The 19640-nt window shown below is 36.9% G+C and overlaps 1 protein-coding gene across 3 annotated transcripts in view; it reads right to left on the bottom strand.

Annotated features, from left to right (window-relative positions):
• Positions 1-3276: 3276 nt before the first annotated feature.
• The window catches only part of acsl1a (acyl-CoA synthetase long chain family member 1a), a 35495-nt gene continuing 19131 nt past the window's right edge, over positions 3277-19640 (bottom strand). For 2 of the 3 annotated variants that reach the window (XM_073865490.1, XM_073865480.1), the window contains exons 5-21: positions 18659-18760; positions 18423-18522; positions 16899-17074; positions 16786-16818; positions 16656-16707; positions 15505-15578; positions 14939-15016; positions 14354-14488; positions 14137-14271; positions 12198-12293; positions 12035-12107; positions 11861-11949; positions 11225-11336; positions 7611-7759; positions 7350-7451; positions 4529-4600; positions 3277-4415 (exon numbers count right to left, since the gene is read on the bottom strand). In XM_073865490.1, the coding sequence (XP_073721591.1) occupies positions 4275-4415; positions 4529-4600; positions 7350-7451; positions 7611-7759; positions 11225-11336; positions 11861-11949; positions 12035-12107; positions 12198-12293; positions 14137-14271; positions 14354-14488; positions 14939-15016; positions 15505-15578; positions 16656-16707; positions 16786-16818; positions 16899-17074; positions 18423-18522; positions 18659-18760 (1719 nt within the window). In that variant the 3' untranslated portion in view covers positions 3277-4274. Of the gene's footprint in view, positions 4416-4528; positions 4601-7349; positions 7452-7610; positions 7760-11224; positions 11337-11860; positions 11950-12034; positions 12108-12197; positions 12294-14136; positions 14272-14353; positions 14489-14820; positions 14899-14938; positions 15017-15504; positions 15579-16655; positions 16708-16785; positions 16819-16898; positions 17075-18422; positions 18523-18658; positions 18761-19640 lie in introns of all 3 variants that reach the window. The other variant, XM_073865487.1, reaches the window with a different exon arrangement.

Here is a 19640-nt window from a genome sequence, read left to right as displayed (position 1 = left end):
CCGTGTGGTCATTATTTACTGAAACGGCCTTGACAGTCTGGTTTCAAGGTGTATTTATAGACTAAAGCATGTGGATATAAAACACAGACAGACAGAAAATTATTTCAGTTTCACATTGTATTACGACTAGTCTAATAGAGGGTCATACTTGAGAAGCTGGTTAATATGTGATTAAAGATTTATGGTTGACATTAAAATTATTTTTAAACACTTAAAATTGCATATCAACTTTTTAAAGTGCACATATCGTGACCATTTTACAAGATGTAATATAAGTCTCAGGTGTGCCTACAATCTGTCTGTGAAGTTTTTGATCAAAACACCCCACAGATCATTTGTTATAACATGTCCAAAATGCACCTATTTGGGCACGTTTTTCATGCAAATGAGCTACAGCTCCTCACTCCCTTACCAACAGACAGTAAAGGTTTCGGTTAAAATAGATTTGGGGCCTCATTTATAAAATGCTGCGTAGAAAATGTCCTAAATGTGATCTCACAATTGTTTCTCAAAAGTGCACATGTGTGATTCATAAAATGAATGTATGCCTGGAAAATGCGCGTACACCTCACTTTCAGACATAAAAACTATAAATAACAAATAAGCTTGAAATTTTGCACAGCTGGGGCCTCATTAATAAAGCGTGCGTACGCACAGATTTGATCGTAAAGTGTGCATACTCAAAAATCCAAAACAAAGTCCATATTTATAAAAATGTCTTTGTCGTGGAAAAGTACTTAGCACAACATCCGGGTCTGAGCAGACGTACGCACTTTTGCTTGTCCGATTGCTGCAGGTTTTTGGAAAATAAGCCATTCTTGCTGCTCGAAAAAGGGTTTAAACATTGACAGACACTCTTTTATGACATTAATTAGCCAGCATTTAAAGGATTAGTCAATTTTCTTAAAAAAAAAAAAAATCCAGATAATTTACTCACCACCATGTCATCCAAACTGTTGATGTCTTTCTTTGTTTAGTCGAGAAGAAATTATGTTTTTTGAGGAAAACATTCCAGGATTTTTCTCATTTTAATGGACTTTAATGGACCCCAATTTAACAGTTTTAATGCAGTTTAAAATGGCAGTTTCAACAGAGTTTCAAAGGACTGTAAATGATCCCAAACGAGGCATAAGGGTCTTATCTAGCAAAGCGATTGTCATTTTTGGCAAGAAAAATAAAAAATATGCACTTTTAAACCACAACTTCGTAATTGCGTAATGCCGTGAAAAGGTCATGTGTTACATATATGAAACGCACATTTGCGGACTATTTAAAACAATAAACTGACACAAAGACATTAATTTGTATCATTTGACATACAACAATGTCAGAACGGTCCACTTTCTCCACATTTGTAAACACTGAGGCAAAGTTCCGCTACATCATCCGTGACCTCTTGACGTGATGACGTATAGCGTGAGGTCGCGCCGGTATATTTTTTATTTTTCTTGCCAAAAATGACAATCGTTTTGCTAGATAAGACCCTTATGCCATTTTAAACTGCATTAAAACTGTTAAGTGTTGGGGTCCATTAAAGTCCATTAAAATGAGAAAAATCCTGGAATGTTTTCCTCAAAAAACATAATTTATTCTGGACTGAACAAAGAAAGACATCAACATTTTGGATGACATGGTGGCGAGTAAATTATCTGGATTTTTTTAAGAAAATGGACTAATCCTTTAAAGGCGGAGATCTGAAACTGCTCAGCTGCGCACAAGTTAAAGGCGGAGTCCACGATGTTTGAAAAACGCGTTGGAAAAGGAGACGGGCCGACTACCAAAACACACTTATAGCCAATCAAATCAAATCAAATGCCGGGTTGCGTATGTGTGGGGCGGGTCTATCAACAGAAGGTCCAGATTCTATTGGGGTAGGGGCGTGTTTGTTTAGGTGATTTCAAATATCAACATTGGCTTTCAAACATCATGGACTCCGCCTTTAAAGATATCATTTGCGATTTATAGATTTCCCATCTGAAAGAAAGGGGTACCCTCATTTTCTGTGCGTACGTTCGTTCTATGAATCACACGTATGCATTTTAATAAATGATCGTAAGATCAAATGCATGTTTCTACGCAGCATTTTATAAATGATGCCCCTGAACTGTAGCAAATGTCCGCCTTTAAACAAATGAATGTCATTGACGCAATAAAAGAGCGTCTGTCAATGTTTATATCCTTTTCAAGCAGCAAGAATGGCTTATATTACCAAAAACCTGCAGCAATAGGACAAGCAAAAGTGTGTACGTCTGCTCAGACCCTGACTAGCGCTAGTTTTTCCATGTCAAAGACAGTTTTTATAAATCTGGACTTGCTGTGTATTTTTACGTGCACACTTAACGATCAAATCTGTGTGTACGCACACTTTGTAAACAAGGCCCCAGATTCCCATGAATACAGCCTGAAATATCAGCATCTTTCCCCGCTTTAACGTGTTTGCATACCCTACAAAGCTTTTGGGTAAAATGAACCAGTCAGTAGCTGTGGACAAGGCTTTATCAGTGTGACATCACATTAACAAGAGAATCAAAACAGCATGTCTAATGAGACTGCTTTGGTTTAATGGTGATTATAAAAAGGAAGTTGGTTTTTTTTATTGTAGGGTTGTTGTGTTCACACACTGCCAACACACATTTATGTTCAAATGCCATGCAAAAGTTCATTTTGCATATTACATACCCTTTAAAAGGTCCCATTCTTTTTGTGTTTTAAAGCTTTGATTCTTTTTACAGTGCGCAATATAAAATGTGTTCATGTTTCGTGTGTAAAAAACGTGGTATTTTTCACACAATTTACTTAACTGTATATCGCTGTTTTCACTGTCCTCAAAACAGGCTGTCTTCCTTGTTCTATGAAGTCCCTCCTTCAGAAATACGTATCGAGTTCCGATTGTGTAGTTTGTTTAGTGTGTTGTGCTTCGATAGCAGCTTAGCTTGCCGTCAGCTTAGCTGACAACTGACGTATTCCTGTGGGCGGAGTTAAGTCGAAAAACTGTTCTACTGACATCATTAAAGCAGGAAGTAGAGGACTGTAGTCCAAACCGGCCGTTCGCTGTAGGCTTTGAAAGAGGAAGCCTGTTTAAGAAAATATATCGCAACATTACACACTAACTAGGATTTCAGAAATGAGATCAGGAAGAACGTGACCTTTAAAGATGTGGTAGAGATGATGATTATCATAATGCACACATCCTTATTTACTTTTATACAAGTCCAACTGCAGTCATTGTAAATATGACATAACTAAACAAATAGTAGAATAAACCGCTCAAACTAGTAAAAGACAACACCATCATTTAATTTCTTTAACACCCACATGCTACAAAGAACCGTTTGCACAATTTATGTAAACCAGAATACAATGAAGAATGAAAAACACATAAATAGATATATGTACAAGGCTTACACACTAGAAAAGAGGCACAATTCACGATTTCAAAGTGCTATCAGTGGAATTTGAGCATCAACAAGAACCAATTCATCATATAGATCTTGCTGTCAGAGGAAATCACTATTATTTCTATCAAAACCTGCTAGGTGAGAAGCAAAAATATTTCACTGTAGGGCATCATTTATATTTACAGACAAAAATATCTCAAACACATCCCAGACAAGAGCAACTCCGGGCCGGATCCGGTGCAGATCAGGAGTCGTCTGCTGTCTGGGATGGTTTACCAAATAAAACAAAAACCAGTGATGTTTTGCGATCCAAATAATACATTTATAGGACATCCCAGTTTGTGTTCCACATATAAATATGTTAGTAAATGTTCATGTACAGTTCTGTGGTAAGTTACCCAAAACTCGAAACTTTCACATTTTAAATAGGGTGAAATGCCTGCAAATGATTAAAATCTTGTAAGCACTTTGGTATAAAAGTTAAATCAGTGTTCCCATGCTGTCTTTTTGTTTTACATAATTGTAAAAGCAGACTTTAGGGTGTGCTCTGGGTATGGTTATTACACACAAATGCATTCACTGGCCTAAGGCATTGGATTGGTTCATTTCCAGTTTTTCTGAATTGTCAGCATGATCAAGCTGCAGGGCTCTTGAAATGTTTGAGATTTGCTGGCAGGATCCAACCGTACCTTTTATGATAGAAGACTGTGGTGCCACCAAATGGTGAAAATCATAATCGTACTTCATTGAATTCAAGAGTACATCAACAGTGTGTACCGTCCTGTACGCTATCAAGTGTGCAAGTTCAGGAGTGTTTTAGTTTTATCTGAGATGGGTTTAACTCTTGCTCTCGGTGTAGCTGGGGGTCTTTGTCGTTCACATTTTGATTTTGGCATAGAGCTGGTCGATCTGATCCCTGAAGTGTTGTCTCAGCTCAGTTCTCTTTGCTTTCAGTGTTGGTGTGAGAAGTCCATTCTGAACACTGAACATCTCTGTGTGTAGAGCGATGTCTCTTACCTATACATACAAATTACATTGAAGACGCAAGATGATCGTAATGTCATACAAAATAATAACAATATTGAATATTACATATCTATTTTATGATACAACAGATTAGATTATATCACCTGTTCAAAAGATTTCAGTCCAGCTTCTTTACCAAGGCGGATGATATCCTCTAAAATGGCATTTTTTAATTCCTGTTTTAACACACCAAAACAGATTCTTTAAGAATATTTGAATAAATTTATTTCATACTCCAGCCAAATTATTTACTCACCCTTAAGCAATCTGAGATACATGTCCAGCATCTTTCTGACGAACACATTAGGAGTATTTTAGTTAATGTCCTTGCTCTTCCACACTTTATAAATGGTAGAAAACATGAATCAGGGAACATCTTCTGACTTGAAACCCCCCAAAAAGTGCATCCATCTTTCAAAAAAGTAATTCACATGGCTCCAAGGGGTTAATAAAGGTCTTCTGCAGGTAATCACTTTTGAAATCTATACACTCATCTAAAAGATTATTAGGAACACCATACTAATTCTACTAATTGTGTTTGACCCCCTTTCACCTTCAGAACTGCCTTAATTCTGTGTGGCATTGATTCAACAAGGTGCTGAAAGCATTCTTTAGAGATGTTGGCCCATATTGATAGGATAGCATCTTGCAGTTGATGGAGATTTGTGGGATGCACATCCAGGGCAAGAAGTTCCCGTTCCACCACATCCCAAAGATGCTCTTTTGGGTTGAGATCTGGTGAATGTGGGGGCCATTTTAGTACAGTGAACTCATTGTCATGTTCAAGAAACCAATTTAAAATGATTCAAGCTTTGTGACATGGTGGATTATCCTGCTGGAAGTAGCCATGAGAGGATGGGTACATGGTGGTCATAAAGGGATGGACATGGTCAGAAACAATGCTCAGATAGGCCGTGGCATTTAAACAATGCCCAATTGGCACAAAGGAGCCAAAAGTGTGCCAAGAAAACATCCCCCACATCATTACACCACCACCACAAGCCTGCACAGTGGGAACAAGCATGATGGATCCATGTTCTCATTCTGTTTATGCTAAATTCTGACTCTACCATCTGAATGTCTCAACAGAAATCGAGACTCATCAGACCAGGCAACATTTTTCCAGACTTCCAACTGTCCAATTTTGGTGAGCTCATGCAAAATTTGTATTGGAGATGAGTTGTACCCGGTGGGGTCTTCTGCTCTTGTAGCCCATCCGCCTCAAGGTTGTGCGTGTTGTGGCTTCACAAATGCTTTGCTGCATACCTCGGTTGTAACGAGTGGTTATTTCAGTCAAAGTTGCTCAGCTTGAATCAGTCGGCTCATTCTCCTCTGACCTCTAGCATCAACAAGACATTTTCGCCCACAGGACTGCAGCATACTGGATGTTTTTCTCTTTTCACACCATTCTTTGTAAAGCCTAGAAATTGTTGTGCGTGAAAATCACAGTAACTGAGCAGACTGTGAAATACTCAGACTGGCACCAACAACCATGCCACGCTCAAAATTGCTTAAATCACATTTCTTTCCCATTTCTGACATTCAGTTTGGAGTTCAGGAGATTGTCTTGACCAGGACCACATCCCTAAATGCATTGAAGCAACTGCCATGTGATTGGTTGATTACATAATTGCATTAATGATAAATTGAACAGGTATTCCTAATAATCTTTTAAGTGAGTGTATATATAGATTTCAAACTTCATTAACTATAACTAACTTCTGGTAATGACGCCATCTTGGACTCAAATGATTTAAAGGAGTGACTGCGCAAAATATGGCAACCAACGTTCATTCCGCTAAAACTCGGAAATTGTAAAGATGCTGGTGTTTCCGGAAGCTAGTTATTATAGTTTATAAAGTTTAAAATTTGGATATTTTTTTTTACAAAATCGCACTGATTCCCTGCAGAAGACCTTTATTAACCCCTTGTGTTACTTTTGTGTAGGATGGATGCACTTTTTTGGTGTTTTAAGTCAGATTTTGTTCCCTGTTTTCTATCGCTATAAAGCTTGGAAGAGAAAGGATGTTTATTAAAATAACTCAAAATGTGTCAAATAAGTCAAAATCTGAAAGATAGACAGAAAAATGTATATCAGATTGCTTGAGGTTGAGTAAATCATTTGGCTGGAGTATTGCTTTAAACAAGACCACAAATTTGAATTCCGGGGGACACCCGACGATCTTTGAAATGAGCTGCAGATTGAGGTATAAATATCCACACAAACAGGTTTTTAATTTGCAATTAACATAAACATTGCAAAGGTGAAATTTAGCAGATAAAATTATGCTTTCCATCAATAGTTGCGCACGTGTACGTGTCTGGCAACCCGAAGAATAGCTTCAATATTTTGAATTTAGACTGCCAAGTTTAGCTGCTAGAGGTCATAGAGCGTCTTTAATGGTATACGTTAATATAAATGTTTTACATTGACATTTTTTCAGTTGGCACAGGCTTTGAAACAAAGCAACTTAAAAATTGGTCAAAACATTTACCTAATAACCAGTGGTGTAGTCTATGTGATACACAGGTATATGCCGTATACCCACTGGAAAGGTCAAAGATTTCCGTATACCCACTTAAAAAAACGTTGTTTGGTGAAGAACTTTCATTTATAAATTGACAGATTTTATATATTACATGCGGCACTGCACGATGTGACTGTAAGCAGACGGGTGGTATTTGACTTCACGTTGCGCTACAAAAACCCACAAGTGAATGGCATCAAAGTACCGCGAGATGGATTGGACAAATCATACGGAAAGTCTGCATTGAATCACTCCCGCGATACTTTGACAATCATCAGTCCAGTTTATTACTTCATCTGAGAGGGGGAAAAAACTACAAAAATCTAGACTACACCACTGCTAATAACCATCACCATTACTAAAAAAACCACGAAAATCCTATTGAAACGCGTGTTACCTTGTTCTTGCACATTTCTGTGTAGGAGCCCACAATACCCCTTTTCTTCGCCCATCCTGGCAGAAAGTCTGGATCAGGTACAACAATACCCACTAAACACGCCTGAAAAAGTATGGTATGGGTTTACACAGTATATGCACACGCTCTGATTTATTGCAGTGTTTATGATGTATGTCTTATGACTTGGATTGGTAGGTCTTTGTTGTGTAAAGTAGGTTGACTAAACACAAGGTCTCACATTTATTGGTCTCATTCTCTCACCTGTAGAGAGTCTCCATGTACATATATTTGTGCCACGGGATCACTGCGGTTGTAGATGTTCTCGATCTTTTCTGGAGCGATGTATTCACCCTGGGCAAGTTTGAAGATGTGCTTCTTTCTGTCAACAATCTTTAAAGTGCCATTCGGAAACAGTATATAATATAAATGCTCAGTGCAGTAATAATGTATGGAATAATTGATAAAAAGACTTTGTACAGTCACAATATTCCTGAAATATTGAAATATTCCCGTTTTCTATGGCCCAAGTCAGTAAAAATCATCAGGGTGCACTGGTTGTAAAAACAGTCATTGGCAGCGGAGGACCAGCGTATAGATGTAGGACCAACGTTTTAGGAGCCAGGACCAAATTTCGCAATGGTCATTTTATGTCAGGATAGCCTACAATCATAGTATTTCAACTTGACATTCCTACACAGAGCGCTTTCTGCTTACGAACTTTTTTAAACTCTAAATGTTATTGCTTGTTTCTTAAGGGGATAGTCCATTAATAACAAAAATTCTGTCATCAGTTATGTAACCAATCAGACCTAATTTTACTGCTATCGTAGGTAAAATAATTACTGATATAATATATAATAAATAAATACATCTGTTTGGTTACTCTCATTCTTCCAAATATTTTCCTTCATGTTCAGCAGAACAAAGAAATGTATACAGGTTGGGATCAATCTGCAGGTCAGTGAAGGTCAGGTAGAGTCGGACTGGTAACCAGAAGGTCACTGGTTCCAACTAGGGATGGGTAGTTTTCAGATTCTAATATTTGAGCTCATAAAAAGAGAACATTTGAATATTTATTTAAATTAAGTTAAGATGTCATTTTTTACATTTTTATTAAAGGTGCAGTGTGTACATTTTAGCAGCATCTAGTGGTGAGGTTGTGAATTGCAACTTAGGCTTAGTCCCCCTCACTTTTGAAACACAAAGAGAAGCTACAGTAGCCCCCACCAGAGAAACATGTAATCGTCGGAGACAACTTGGTAAAAAAATTGTCTGTTAAGGGCTTTTGTAGAAAAATGGCGGCACAAAATGGCGACTTCCATGTAAGGGGACCCCCGGTGTATGTAGATAAAAGGTCTCGTTTTAAGGTAATAAACACTTAACGGTTTATTATCAAAGGTCTTTATACACCCCTGATAATATAGTTTTGTATATTATTTTGCATTTCTATCAAGAGATCCTTCTAAAAATTACACACTGCACCTTTAAGTCACAATTTAACATCAAGCTTATAATTATCATTGAATAGTTTCAACACAAACAAACTATATAGAGAATATAATATTGATGTAAACTGACAGTATGTGGTATATAATTCTCTTGTTTATTTCATTTTCTTGATAAGAAAAATTTGCATATAAGCCTATTTACTGAAAGTCTGTTTCTTAGCCAGAACAAGCCTACGGATAAAAAACGCTGCCAACTCTCTGTAACAAACCTGATCTGACAAGAATATCTTATAATAAATCAAGCAAATGGTTTGATACTTTAATGCTGACTCTTGAGATTCTAAAAACAAAGTGCTTGTTGTCCTGTTTATTACTTGACCATCATCTGCGGAAGATATTTACTAATCTTGCTGATTACTGCACAAAAACCGCTCCAATTGGTTATGGTTATACTTAAAAGTTAAATATTACATTTAATATTACATTTTACATTGTATTAATTTTTATGTAATTAAGTAATGTTATTGAATTCTGATGCTCACCAAGTATATAATGCGTTCTTTGCAGGCCGCTGTGTGTATTTAATACGCATTTGGCAGATATTTGAACTATAGCTTGAGATGTTAGTGAACAAAGATTTAGGAACACATACAAATTTAAAAAAAATACAAAGATTTAGCCTACATATGATATTTTTTATATTCTGTATATTATACGTCATTAGATATGAAGTAAAAAAAGAGTTAAATAAGACAGACAATTCTAATAAAGGCTTAACCCTTGTCACACAGTTTTCTTTTCTCATTAAAAATACGGATAATGGAATAGTATTTTTAATTTTCGAATGATTATTTTTCAGAAATAAATATTCGAACATTCGTGCACATCCAGTTCGACCTGGACTTTACCACTGTTTGCTTTGATGTGATAGCTGCCCAGTGCATACGAATTGTAGGTTGCTGTAGAAAAAAGCATCTGCAAAATTGTTAAATGTAAATGAAGACAGGAGTTTTATGATAACTATCCCTTTAAATAAGAATGCTTTTTAAAATCCAGGACAACTTCAAGATTTTCCAGTACAATTTCTTTTTTCTTTTATTTTCCATGTGTTTTTCAGCACTGGAAAATTACTCATTCAATTTCTAGGAATTCCAAGTTCTCCAAAACACGTGGGAGCCCTGAAGTGGTACCGCCAGACCCGGAGATCGGCCGAGTGGATTCCAAAATGGTAAAAATTAAAGGTTTAACTCTAGGGGAACTGAAAAATGACCATATTTTCAAAAAAAGTTGAGTGTCCATTTAAGTTCTGTCAAACATGATCTGGACAATGAGGAAGTGTGATCAAAATAATATTTCCCATTGATCATATCAGTTTTTTTAGAAATGTCAAACCAATGTTGTTTTCATTTAGAGTGCAGTTTAGCTAAATGTTGTTTGTTGATCTAGGTTGATGTCAGATTGATTTGAAATTCAGCCAATTCCCTGAATCAAACACAAGGGGCTCTCTCTTACATCCGGCGCAATGCAGTGCAATGCGCGACGCAAGTGTCTTTTGCTAGTTTCCACCCTGCGCAATGGTAATTTTTACGTTTAGCGCCACGTTGTTTAAATAGCAAATGCATTTGCGTCCATTTTTGCACCCATGGGCGTTCTGAAGTAGAAACGAGGTGTGTTCAGGCACATTGTTGGCGCGTTGCTATGTTGAGGCAACTAAAATAGACTACGTCATTGACCAACAAAAACCTGCTTTAAAGTCTAAAGTCAATGGCGCAATATGTTTTTTGTTATTTGAAGAGCGTGTTAGTAATATGCGCCTATAAATGGAACGACAACGCGGGTTTCCTTAACACATACATTGATGTGCAGCAGCACAAAAACCTTTTTAAATATGAAGATTAAAGGATTGAATGTAAAAGATTATTATTTAGTCTCTTGGACATAAATGAGGACAGATTATGAGACGTTAAAGGGCACAAAGAGCTGCTTCACCTGCAGCCTGATAAGTAAATAAATGCTTTGCTTTAAACAAATGCATCTGTTTTTTAAATGCTACCTCACGGATTTATTGTATATGATGACTCTGTACCTGTGGATATGGTGAGATGAGAAACATTTTTAAGTAATGCTTAAAAAAAACTGACGCTGTCCAAGTGCTGAAAGGTGCAGAGAGCCGTTTGTAAATTCTTTATCTCCTGTTTGTTACAAATAAAGTATTTTTACAGTACAAACCTTTTCTTACATACTTGTAAATAATGTTTTGATGATATTGTGGATTCGGACACGCCCATTTAGATGGTGCGCTGTGCGCTTTAGACGATGCGCTTAGATCGTTAAAATAGGGCCCAAGGTTACTTGTTACTTGCAATGGCAGAATAAATAAGTATATAAAAACAAAAGTCAAGAGAGAAGATGTAGAAGTTACCGGAAGCCATTTTCCAATGTCTCCAGTGTGCAGCCACCCATCTTTATCTATGACCTCTGATGTTTTCTCTGGGTCTTTCAGGTAACCCAGAAACACATTTGATCCTTTCACACACACCTGTGGAGGACAGAGAAACAAAGATATGACTTTTTTTACTTCCCCGGCTAAAATTCCGGGGTTTTTTTCTCCTAGGGGGTTTTTCAACCCGGGGAGGCAGCCTTTTCGGGCTTAACTTCTATACGTTACATTAGTAATACGTTTGTTTATAATATTGATTTATAGCCGTAGCAAATTTAACTGCTTGTGCTATCGTTTATTATGTTGTGCTATCTGTCGATTTTCTGTGCTTTTCACTGCATCTATTATGTAAAGCTGCTTTGATACAATTACCAAATTGTGAAAAGCGCTATATAAATAAAATTGAATTGAATTGAATAAACCAATCAACTGAGATGTACACTGTTCCACTCCTAAAACAATCAATTATAAAGTGAATTCTTCTGATTTAAACCAAGCTAAGCTCTGAAACAGCATTTGTTTCAAATATCACAAAGGTTGATTCTCCAATTTACATCCCAAAATTTGTGAATTTGTACTTAACCAGGAATATAAAAGATTAAATATTTTAACTCTTGACATACCTCTCCTTCTCCATTTGCTGCAAAATAATTCATTTCAGCCACATCCACAAGCTTTACAAAGTTACAGGGCAACGGTGCCCCCACATGACCTAAATACAGAGATTGCAAAAACGTTATTTGCATGCGACTATTCATTACAGTAAATGTATCTGATGTCCAGAGTCTTTGTCTTACCTGCTGTCCAGTCTCCAGGAAGTGATAAAGTGCATCCCGCAGTACACTCTGTCTGACCATAACCTTCATAAAACTAAAACACAACCATTACAACCAAAATAATAAACTGCTGTGTCAAAAAAAGGGAATATTAATTAATTAATTTGTAAAGAAGTGTGTGTACCTGACAGCCCAGTGCTGCTCGCAGGAAGTTGAGGACGGTAGGAGATACTGGAGCAGCTCCTGTGATCATCAGCCTTATGCGCCCACCCAGACTGGCCTGCAGGGGGAGACACATACATTTGTATCACTTTCCCTCAGCCAATACACACTGGCAAAAAGATGAATACAAATGTAGTAAGTCTGTTTTGGAGGAAATTATAAGGAAGCTATAGTCTTCATAGATTCTCCACTGATATGTAAAAAGAGAAAAGCGAAGATATTTACGAAAAATGAAACATGGTTTTTTATAGTAAGTGTAGTAACAATGTGTTTTTGGCATATTGATAACCATTTGTAAGTAGTTACTACAAATGCCATGGTTAAACTATATAGTAGCAAAGTTTTTTTATTTTGTCTGTAGTTAAACCATAAATAACTTTCGCAAGTAACATATTCCCTCATAGTATGACCACAGACAGGCCACAAGACAGAGAAGTTATAAATGAGATTCACCTGCGGCACCGAAGGAAATTGTAAAAGAAAAGTGAAATCAATGAGAATGAGATGATATGAGAGTTAAACCTGGATATCACAGACAGGATCACATAGATAACACATATATTTGGTTTATTTCTCTGTTTTTAATTACAATTAACATAAGATAATAACTTAAAGGATTAGTCAATTTTCTTTAAAAAATCCAGATAATTTACTCACCACCATGTCGTCCAAAATGTTGATGTCTTTCTATGTTTAGTCGAGAAGAAATTATGTTTTTTGAGGAAAACATTCCAGGATTTTTCTCATTTTAATGGACCCCAACACTTACCTGTTTAAAATTGCAGTTTCAAAGGACTCTAAACGATCTCAAACGAGGCATAAGGGTCTTATCTAGCGAAACGATTGTAATTTTTGGCAAGAAAAATAAAAAATATGCAATTTTAAACCACAACTGTTTTAAGTGTTGGGGTCCATTAAAGTCCTTTAAAATGAGAAAAATCCTGGCATCTTTTCCTCAAAAAACATAATTTCTTCTCGACTGAACAAAGAAATACATCAACATTTTGGATTACACGGTGGTGAGTAAATTATCTGGATTTTTTTAAGAAAATTGACTAATCCTTTAAAGGTGCAATCTGTAGATTTTTGCAGCATCTAGTGGTGAGGTTGTGAATTGCAACCACTGGCTCAGTCCACAGCTCATGCCTCCCTTTCGAAGCACACAGGGAAGCTACGGTAGCCATCACAGGACAAACATGTCATCGTCTGAGAGAACGGACCTGTCCCAAATGGCACAATCTGGACTTACGGACTTCCTCAGAGTCCACACTTTGATGACATCATGTAGTGCAGACATTAGGGATCCTTGACGCTAATCCACGTGGGCACCCCAAAAACGTATTTTGGGACAGACGTCACGATGGAAATAGGAAGAGAAGTTGCCCATCAGTGTGAACTCCTCCCTTCTGTCGTCTGATTGCTCTTTCGCAAGGACTTCTGAGTTGGTAAAGTGTGCGAAGCCCGCATCAAGGGTGCAAAGGAGGCGCTGATGAGCACACTTCAGAGTATAAAAATGACGGATGGGACACTACGGACTCCTATACTATGCAAGCACGCACAATTTAACGCCACGAGAACGAAAGTCCACATGAAGTGCACCATTTGGGGCAGGGCCTACAAAGTGACGAAACGCACACTGCCGTAAGGAGACTGGCGGTGTATGTACATAAAGCAGGTCATTCTAAGTTAATAAAAACGATTCAGCTCATTATGTAAGGTCTTTTTACACCACTGAAAACATAGTTATGTATACAAGATTGCGTTTCTATCAATAAATCCGTCTAAAATGTACACATTGCACCTTTAAAAAAATAACTTTTTTATATAAAAAGTGTGTTCATTTGCCTAAAGGTTTTGTACAATAGTGTGTGTTTTTTCTAGGTAAATTTTTTTCTGATTACCTGTACTTTACTAAAGATGAGCTTATCCCACATGCTGTCCTTCCTCATGACTCCACTCCTCATCTCCGCCTCTTTCCTGCTGGTGGCAAAATCCAACAGCCATCTTTTAAGAGGAGTGTTGGCCTGACTAAAGATCTGCACAAAACACATACCAACATGAAGCCCACTGTGTTATTTAAAATATAGTCAATATAGAAGTATAAATAAAGTCAATTACCTTATCAAACATACGGTTGAGTAGTCTAGGCACTACAGGAAACACAGTGGGCTTAAGGGTCTTTAAATCATCCATCAGCAGGCGAATATCACCCTGAAAATATCCTATCCTCGCCCCGTGGACCAGAAGCACACCCTATATACACGAGCACACTCATATGGGTATGTAAGATTTATATTTGCATAGGTAGATTGTAAATGTGCATTACAGTATACGCTGTGTCAACACAGAAAATAAGCTGACATTGCCTGTAACAAAGCTGCGTTTACAGTAATGTGCTTAAAGTATAATGGAAGTTAACAAGGCAAGTCATTCCAAACGGGTTTAAACAGAAATATGAAACTCTTATATTTGTTATTCGGTTCAAAGGTGTTTATTATTTGAGTTGCAATGTTAAAAAAATGTGTTAGTAATAAACAAATGGTACAAAAGATTAAAAAGTTTCATGATGCTTGTGTAATACATACCTCAACCACTCTCTCAAACATGTGTGCTAGTGGTAGGTAAGAGATGTGAATGTCTGTATGGTTAAGCATGCAATGTACCTGTAAAACACACACACGCACAGTGAGAAACAGTGTGTACCTCCATTACTCTCTCAAACATATGTGCTATCGGTAAGAAGGAGAAGATAACATCACGAGGAGTAAGCTTCACCAACTCCTAACCACACAGACACAGGAAACAGAACAGCATACAGACATTTACAACAGCAAATGAGACACAAGATGGTGCAAATATAACAGAGAGAGAGAGAGAGAGAGAAGAGAGAGAGAGAGAGAAAGTTGCACTTGACCATAAAGTAAGAAAACACTTAAACATGAACTGAGGCACATGAAGAGAAACATGCTTGCATAAATTAGCATAACTTGCTTAAGGACAAGTTCGGTATTTTACACTTATTTTACAAAGCTCTGTTTTCAGATTGTTTATGATAAAATAGAACGGTTTTGACTGAAATTTGGACATATGATGCTGGCCCGAGAATTTTGGGGTGTTTATTGTATCACCTCCCACCTCTACAATGGCTGTATAGGTGCACAGGAACAATCCTTTTTAAAATGCATTAAACTTTCATTTACAAAGACGTGAAACTTACCAAGTGGTCAGGGGTGTTCACTGATGCTCACACAGACATTCTCTTGGCTTACCTGTGTCACTTTAATGAATGCAGAACAATTAGAAACAACGTTTTCGTGAGTGATCATTGCTCCCTTTGGATTTCCTAGTGGAAAAGAAATTCAAAACATTTGAAAAGTTCAGATGCAAAAACCCTCCAAGTGTGTCTGACAGGTTTTCTTGTAAATGAGCATTTTCAATCAGGCTCTTATGCTTATTATGCCTTATTTTCACAAATGTCACATTAGTTATTTCATTTGTATTTAAAGTAAAATAGCGCAGTTTTTCAATATTTTACTATGTTCTTACCTCAACTTAGATGAATTAATACATACCAATCTTTTTTCAATGCGTGCACTTTTAATCTTTGTACAGCGCCTCGTGAATGTGTTAGCATTTAGCCTAGCCCCTTTCATTCCTATGGCTTCAAACAGGGATGAATTTAGAAGCCACCAAACACTTCCATGTTTTCCTTATTTAAAGACTATTACATGAGTAGTTACACGAGTAAGTATGGTGGCACAAAAAAAACTTTTGTTTGGAGCCATAGGAATGAATTGGGCTAGGCTAAATGCTAACACATTCACGAAGCGCTGTACAGAGATTAAAAGTGCACACATTGAAAAAAGATAGATATTTATAAATTAATCTAAGTTGAGGTAAGAACATAGTAAAATTTTGAAAACGGTGGTGTTTTCCTTTAACAAATATGACTGTCTTTCGCTGCAAAACCCTCTAAGTGCAAGCTTTTTGGCAAAAACCTCCACTTCTAAAAAAATCCACTTTTTCATGCTTAACAGCTGTAAAATCATAGATATAGAAGACCGAAACGCTGCAATTGATGAAAGTCAAAATTTAAAATGTTAAAAAACTGAACCACACATTAGGGGACCCTGTGATGCATGTGACTGCCACATTTGTGTTGTATTCAGGTCCAAGTACTCACATTCGTCTTCCGTGCATACAAGGAAATTTACGTGCCGTTTAAAAGATTCTGCCAAGAAACCGGTATTTGATGAACGTATAATACGCATCAATATCATTATATGATTTTTGGACAAAGGGGGTGTTTAGTGGCTATTGCATCTGAGCTTTTCATTTATTGTCCATAAGTAGAAGGGGAGGTAGATGGGGAGCGAGAGAGATATAGAGAGAGAATTACCATATTTACATAAACACTAACCTGTAGTTCCACTGGTGAAGCAAATCAGAGCCAAATCTTCTGGTTTAGGATGCTAGAATTAAAAGAACCAAAAAACTCACTACAGCATCCATTCATCGTAATGATCAATATAGTGCTCAGTTTTACTCACAATAGGTGTCTTATGATTGGTTTTGCCAATAGCCTGTAAAGAGAAAGACTTTCTTTAGCACAGTACCAATTCAATATAAACAGGAATCAATTTAGCAGTGTCTGGATTCAAACCTCCAGCTCTTTCAGACTCAGGATTTCAATGCCAATCTGTTGTGCCTGGGCAGTCAGCTCACTGTCAAAGTCCTCCACGATCACTATAGATGTGACACTATGCTTTCGTCCAGACACACAGCTCAGGATGAGACGAGCTCTATCGGCCATGTCACAGATCACAGTGGAGATGCTTGCTGGAAAAACAGCTCTGTTACCCACAATGTATTTCATCATACCAACACAACATGTCCTCCCTGCTTTGTAAAATGTCAAAATTCTACAAATAAACATGCACTTACAGTACACATTTTGATTTGTATAGTAAAAACGGAATTCAAATACAAATTTGAAAACCTAAAAAGAACAAAGTATGTTGAAAATTTAAAGGTGCATTGTGTAACTTTTAAAAGGATCTATTGACAGAAAAGCATTATAATATACGTTAATTATATTACCAGTGGTGTATAAAGACATAAAAAAATTAACTGTATTGTTTTTATTATTTTGGAATGAGTCATTTTTATCTCCATACATTGCAGTTCCCCTTACGTGAAATTCACCATTTTGTGCCGTCATGTTTCTAAGTAGCCCTAAATGTACAAACTGCTCTATAGAGCGTGTTTTGTCACTTTGTTGTCTCACACAATGATGTGTTTGTCCTGTGGCGGCTATCGTTGCTTCTCTATGCGTTTCGAATGGGAGGGGTGAGCTGCGGACTGAGCCGTTGGTTGCAATTCACAATCTGACCACTAGATGCCGCTAATCTACACACTGGACATTTAAGAGCTTTTGTGATCGCGATTACTGTAGATCAGTAGTTCTCAAACTTTTTTTGCGTGCGGCCCCCCTTGTGTATGGCGCATTCCTTCGCGGCCCCCCAAAGAAACTTTATGACAAAACACTGTTCAAAAACTCAACTTTTAATTAAACAAAACATATTGAATGTTATACAACAGTTCTTTCTGGTTCTCGAATCTGATTGGCTAAGAGCTATGCGATATTGTGCTGATAACAGCACTGTAACCGCTTCACCTTTCGTATTATTCCGCCACCTAGTGAATGGAGGTCCTCTAAACAGGCTCATCTCTGAATGGAGAAACTGCACCCACACACGGACCTGGACACACACACGAACGCGCTGTTTTGAATCACGCTCCGTGTGTCTCATTAGTTCACTAGCTCGTAAATCAGTCTGTGCATTGGGATCATTGCATCACTAAATAAGTTCAAAATATTAATCTTTTCCTCTCATAAATGTATCATTTTTAAACATGTTATCTGAATTACTTTAATAATTGAAGTATTTGCTTACTAGACCTTTGCCATGTTGATGCCCATATAAAAGTTTTAATATGAAATTGTTTCTGTTCAGCTAAAGAAGGGAAGTAATATACATTTGGTAAAATTATGAGAGAATTTTCACATTTGGGTTAACTATTCCTTTAAAATGTCAAAGTATAGACATTAGTAAATATTTTATTACTTAAAATATGATTATAAATAATAATTTGTAACAAATAATGTACATGTGTCTTCTCTCACCTTTGTCAATAATGTAGCTGATAGCCTCTGTGCCCAAAGTGTCATACAGAGGAACTGCCACCAGAGAATATGTATAACACGCTAGTTCTGAAATTGTCCACTACAAAAACACATACATACACTATGTTATGCAATTAGGGTAGACAAAAAATAAATAAATAAGGATTATATTAAAAAACACTTTCTTTACAATATTTAATAGCTCTAATATGGGAATCTTTTTAACATGTGGTTACTTCTGGTCTGTTCTGTGCAAAGATCCCGATGTATTTGTCTTCTGATTTGCTGTGACCTCTATGGAGGAACGCAGAGCCTATGAACTCGGCCCTGTCTGCTACCTGCAGTACAAATATCATACACAAATACATTACTTACAAATGCAAAGCATAACTTAAACAATAATAGAGTGGCTGGACTAGTTTTGTAAAACATTTTAAAAGTGCTTTTGTATTTACACTTACAAAAATAACCATGGTTTTACTATATTTAAAAATATATGGTTACTATAGTTACAGTAAACCAAGGTTACCAGAAAATAACCATGCCTTGCATCCGATACCCCATACTATGACAGTACGTTCTAGAGAGTATCATGACGATTAGAGATGCACCGATCTGACATTTTTTCCACAAGTCAAACTATTCTGACTGATATCTGCAGATACCAATAGCTTGGTGGTTATATTATCTAGCATAAACTGAATTCTGAAGATTACATTTTCTAAATGTTATTCATTCATATAACGACTATTAATATTATACATCAAAACTAGTGATGTTTCCTTACATTTTCTATACACAGAGCTCAAATACATTGCATTTCCTGTTCTCTTTTGATTGACAGGATATATCGACCATGACTAGCTGCTGTTTTTAAACTATTAGCTGATAGCCGATAGTGTAAAAAGTGCTTTTATTGACCAATATTGATTATTCGCTAATATATCGGTGCATCTCTAATCACAATTCCTGTCTGTCTTCTTATTTGTTGAGTGATTCCTCTCCCGGGCGCGTCCTTTGAATGCACACTCCAAAATCTTGCTGGAAGTAGTAGGTCATCCAGGTACCTTTCGCCTACTGGAATACTGTGAACATTTGGACACTATTCGGCCTGCTTACTACTTTTCGCCTACTTCGGATTGATAAACCATGGTTACTGTATAGTAAAACTGTAATCAATAGACCAAATACCATGGTTAGTTTAAAAGGGAGAAAAAG

This window comes from Misgurnus anguillicaudatus, chromosome 3 (genome assembly GCF_027580225.2).
Source record: "Misgurnus anguillicaudatus chromosome 3, ASM2758022v2, whole genome shotgun sequence".
NCBI classification, from domain to species: domain Eukaryota; kingdom Metazoa; phylum Chordata; class Actinopteri; order Cypriniformes; family Cobitidae; genus Misgurnus; species Misgurnus anguillicaudatus.
The sequence above is the reverse complement of the archived record's forward strand: the minus strand, read 5'-3'. Positions and strand labels throughout refer to the sequence as shown.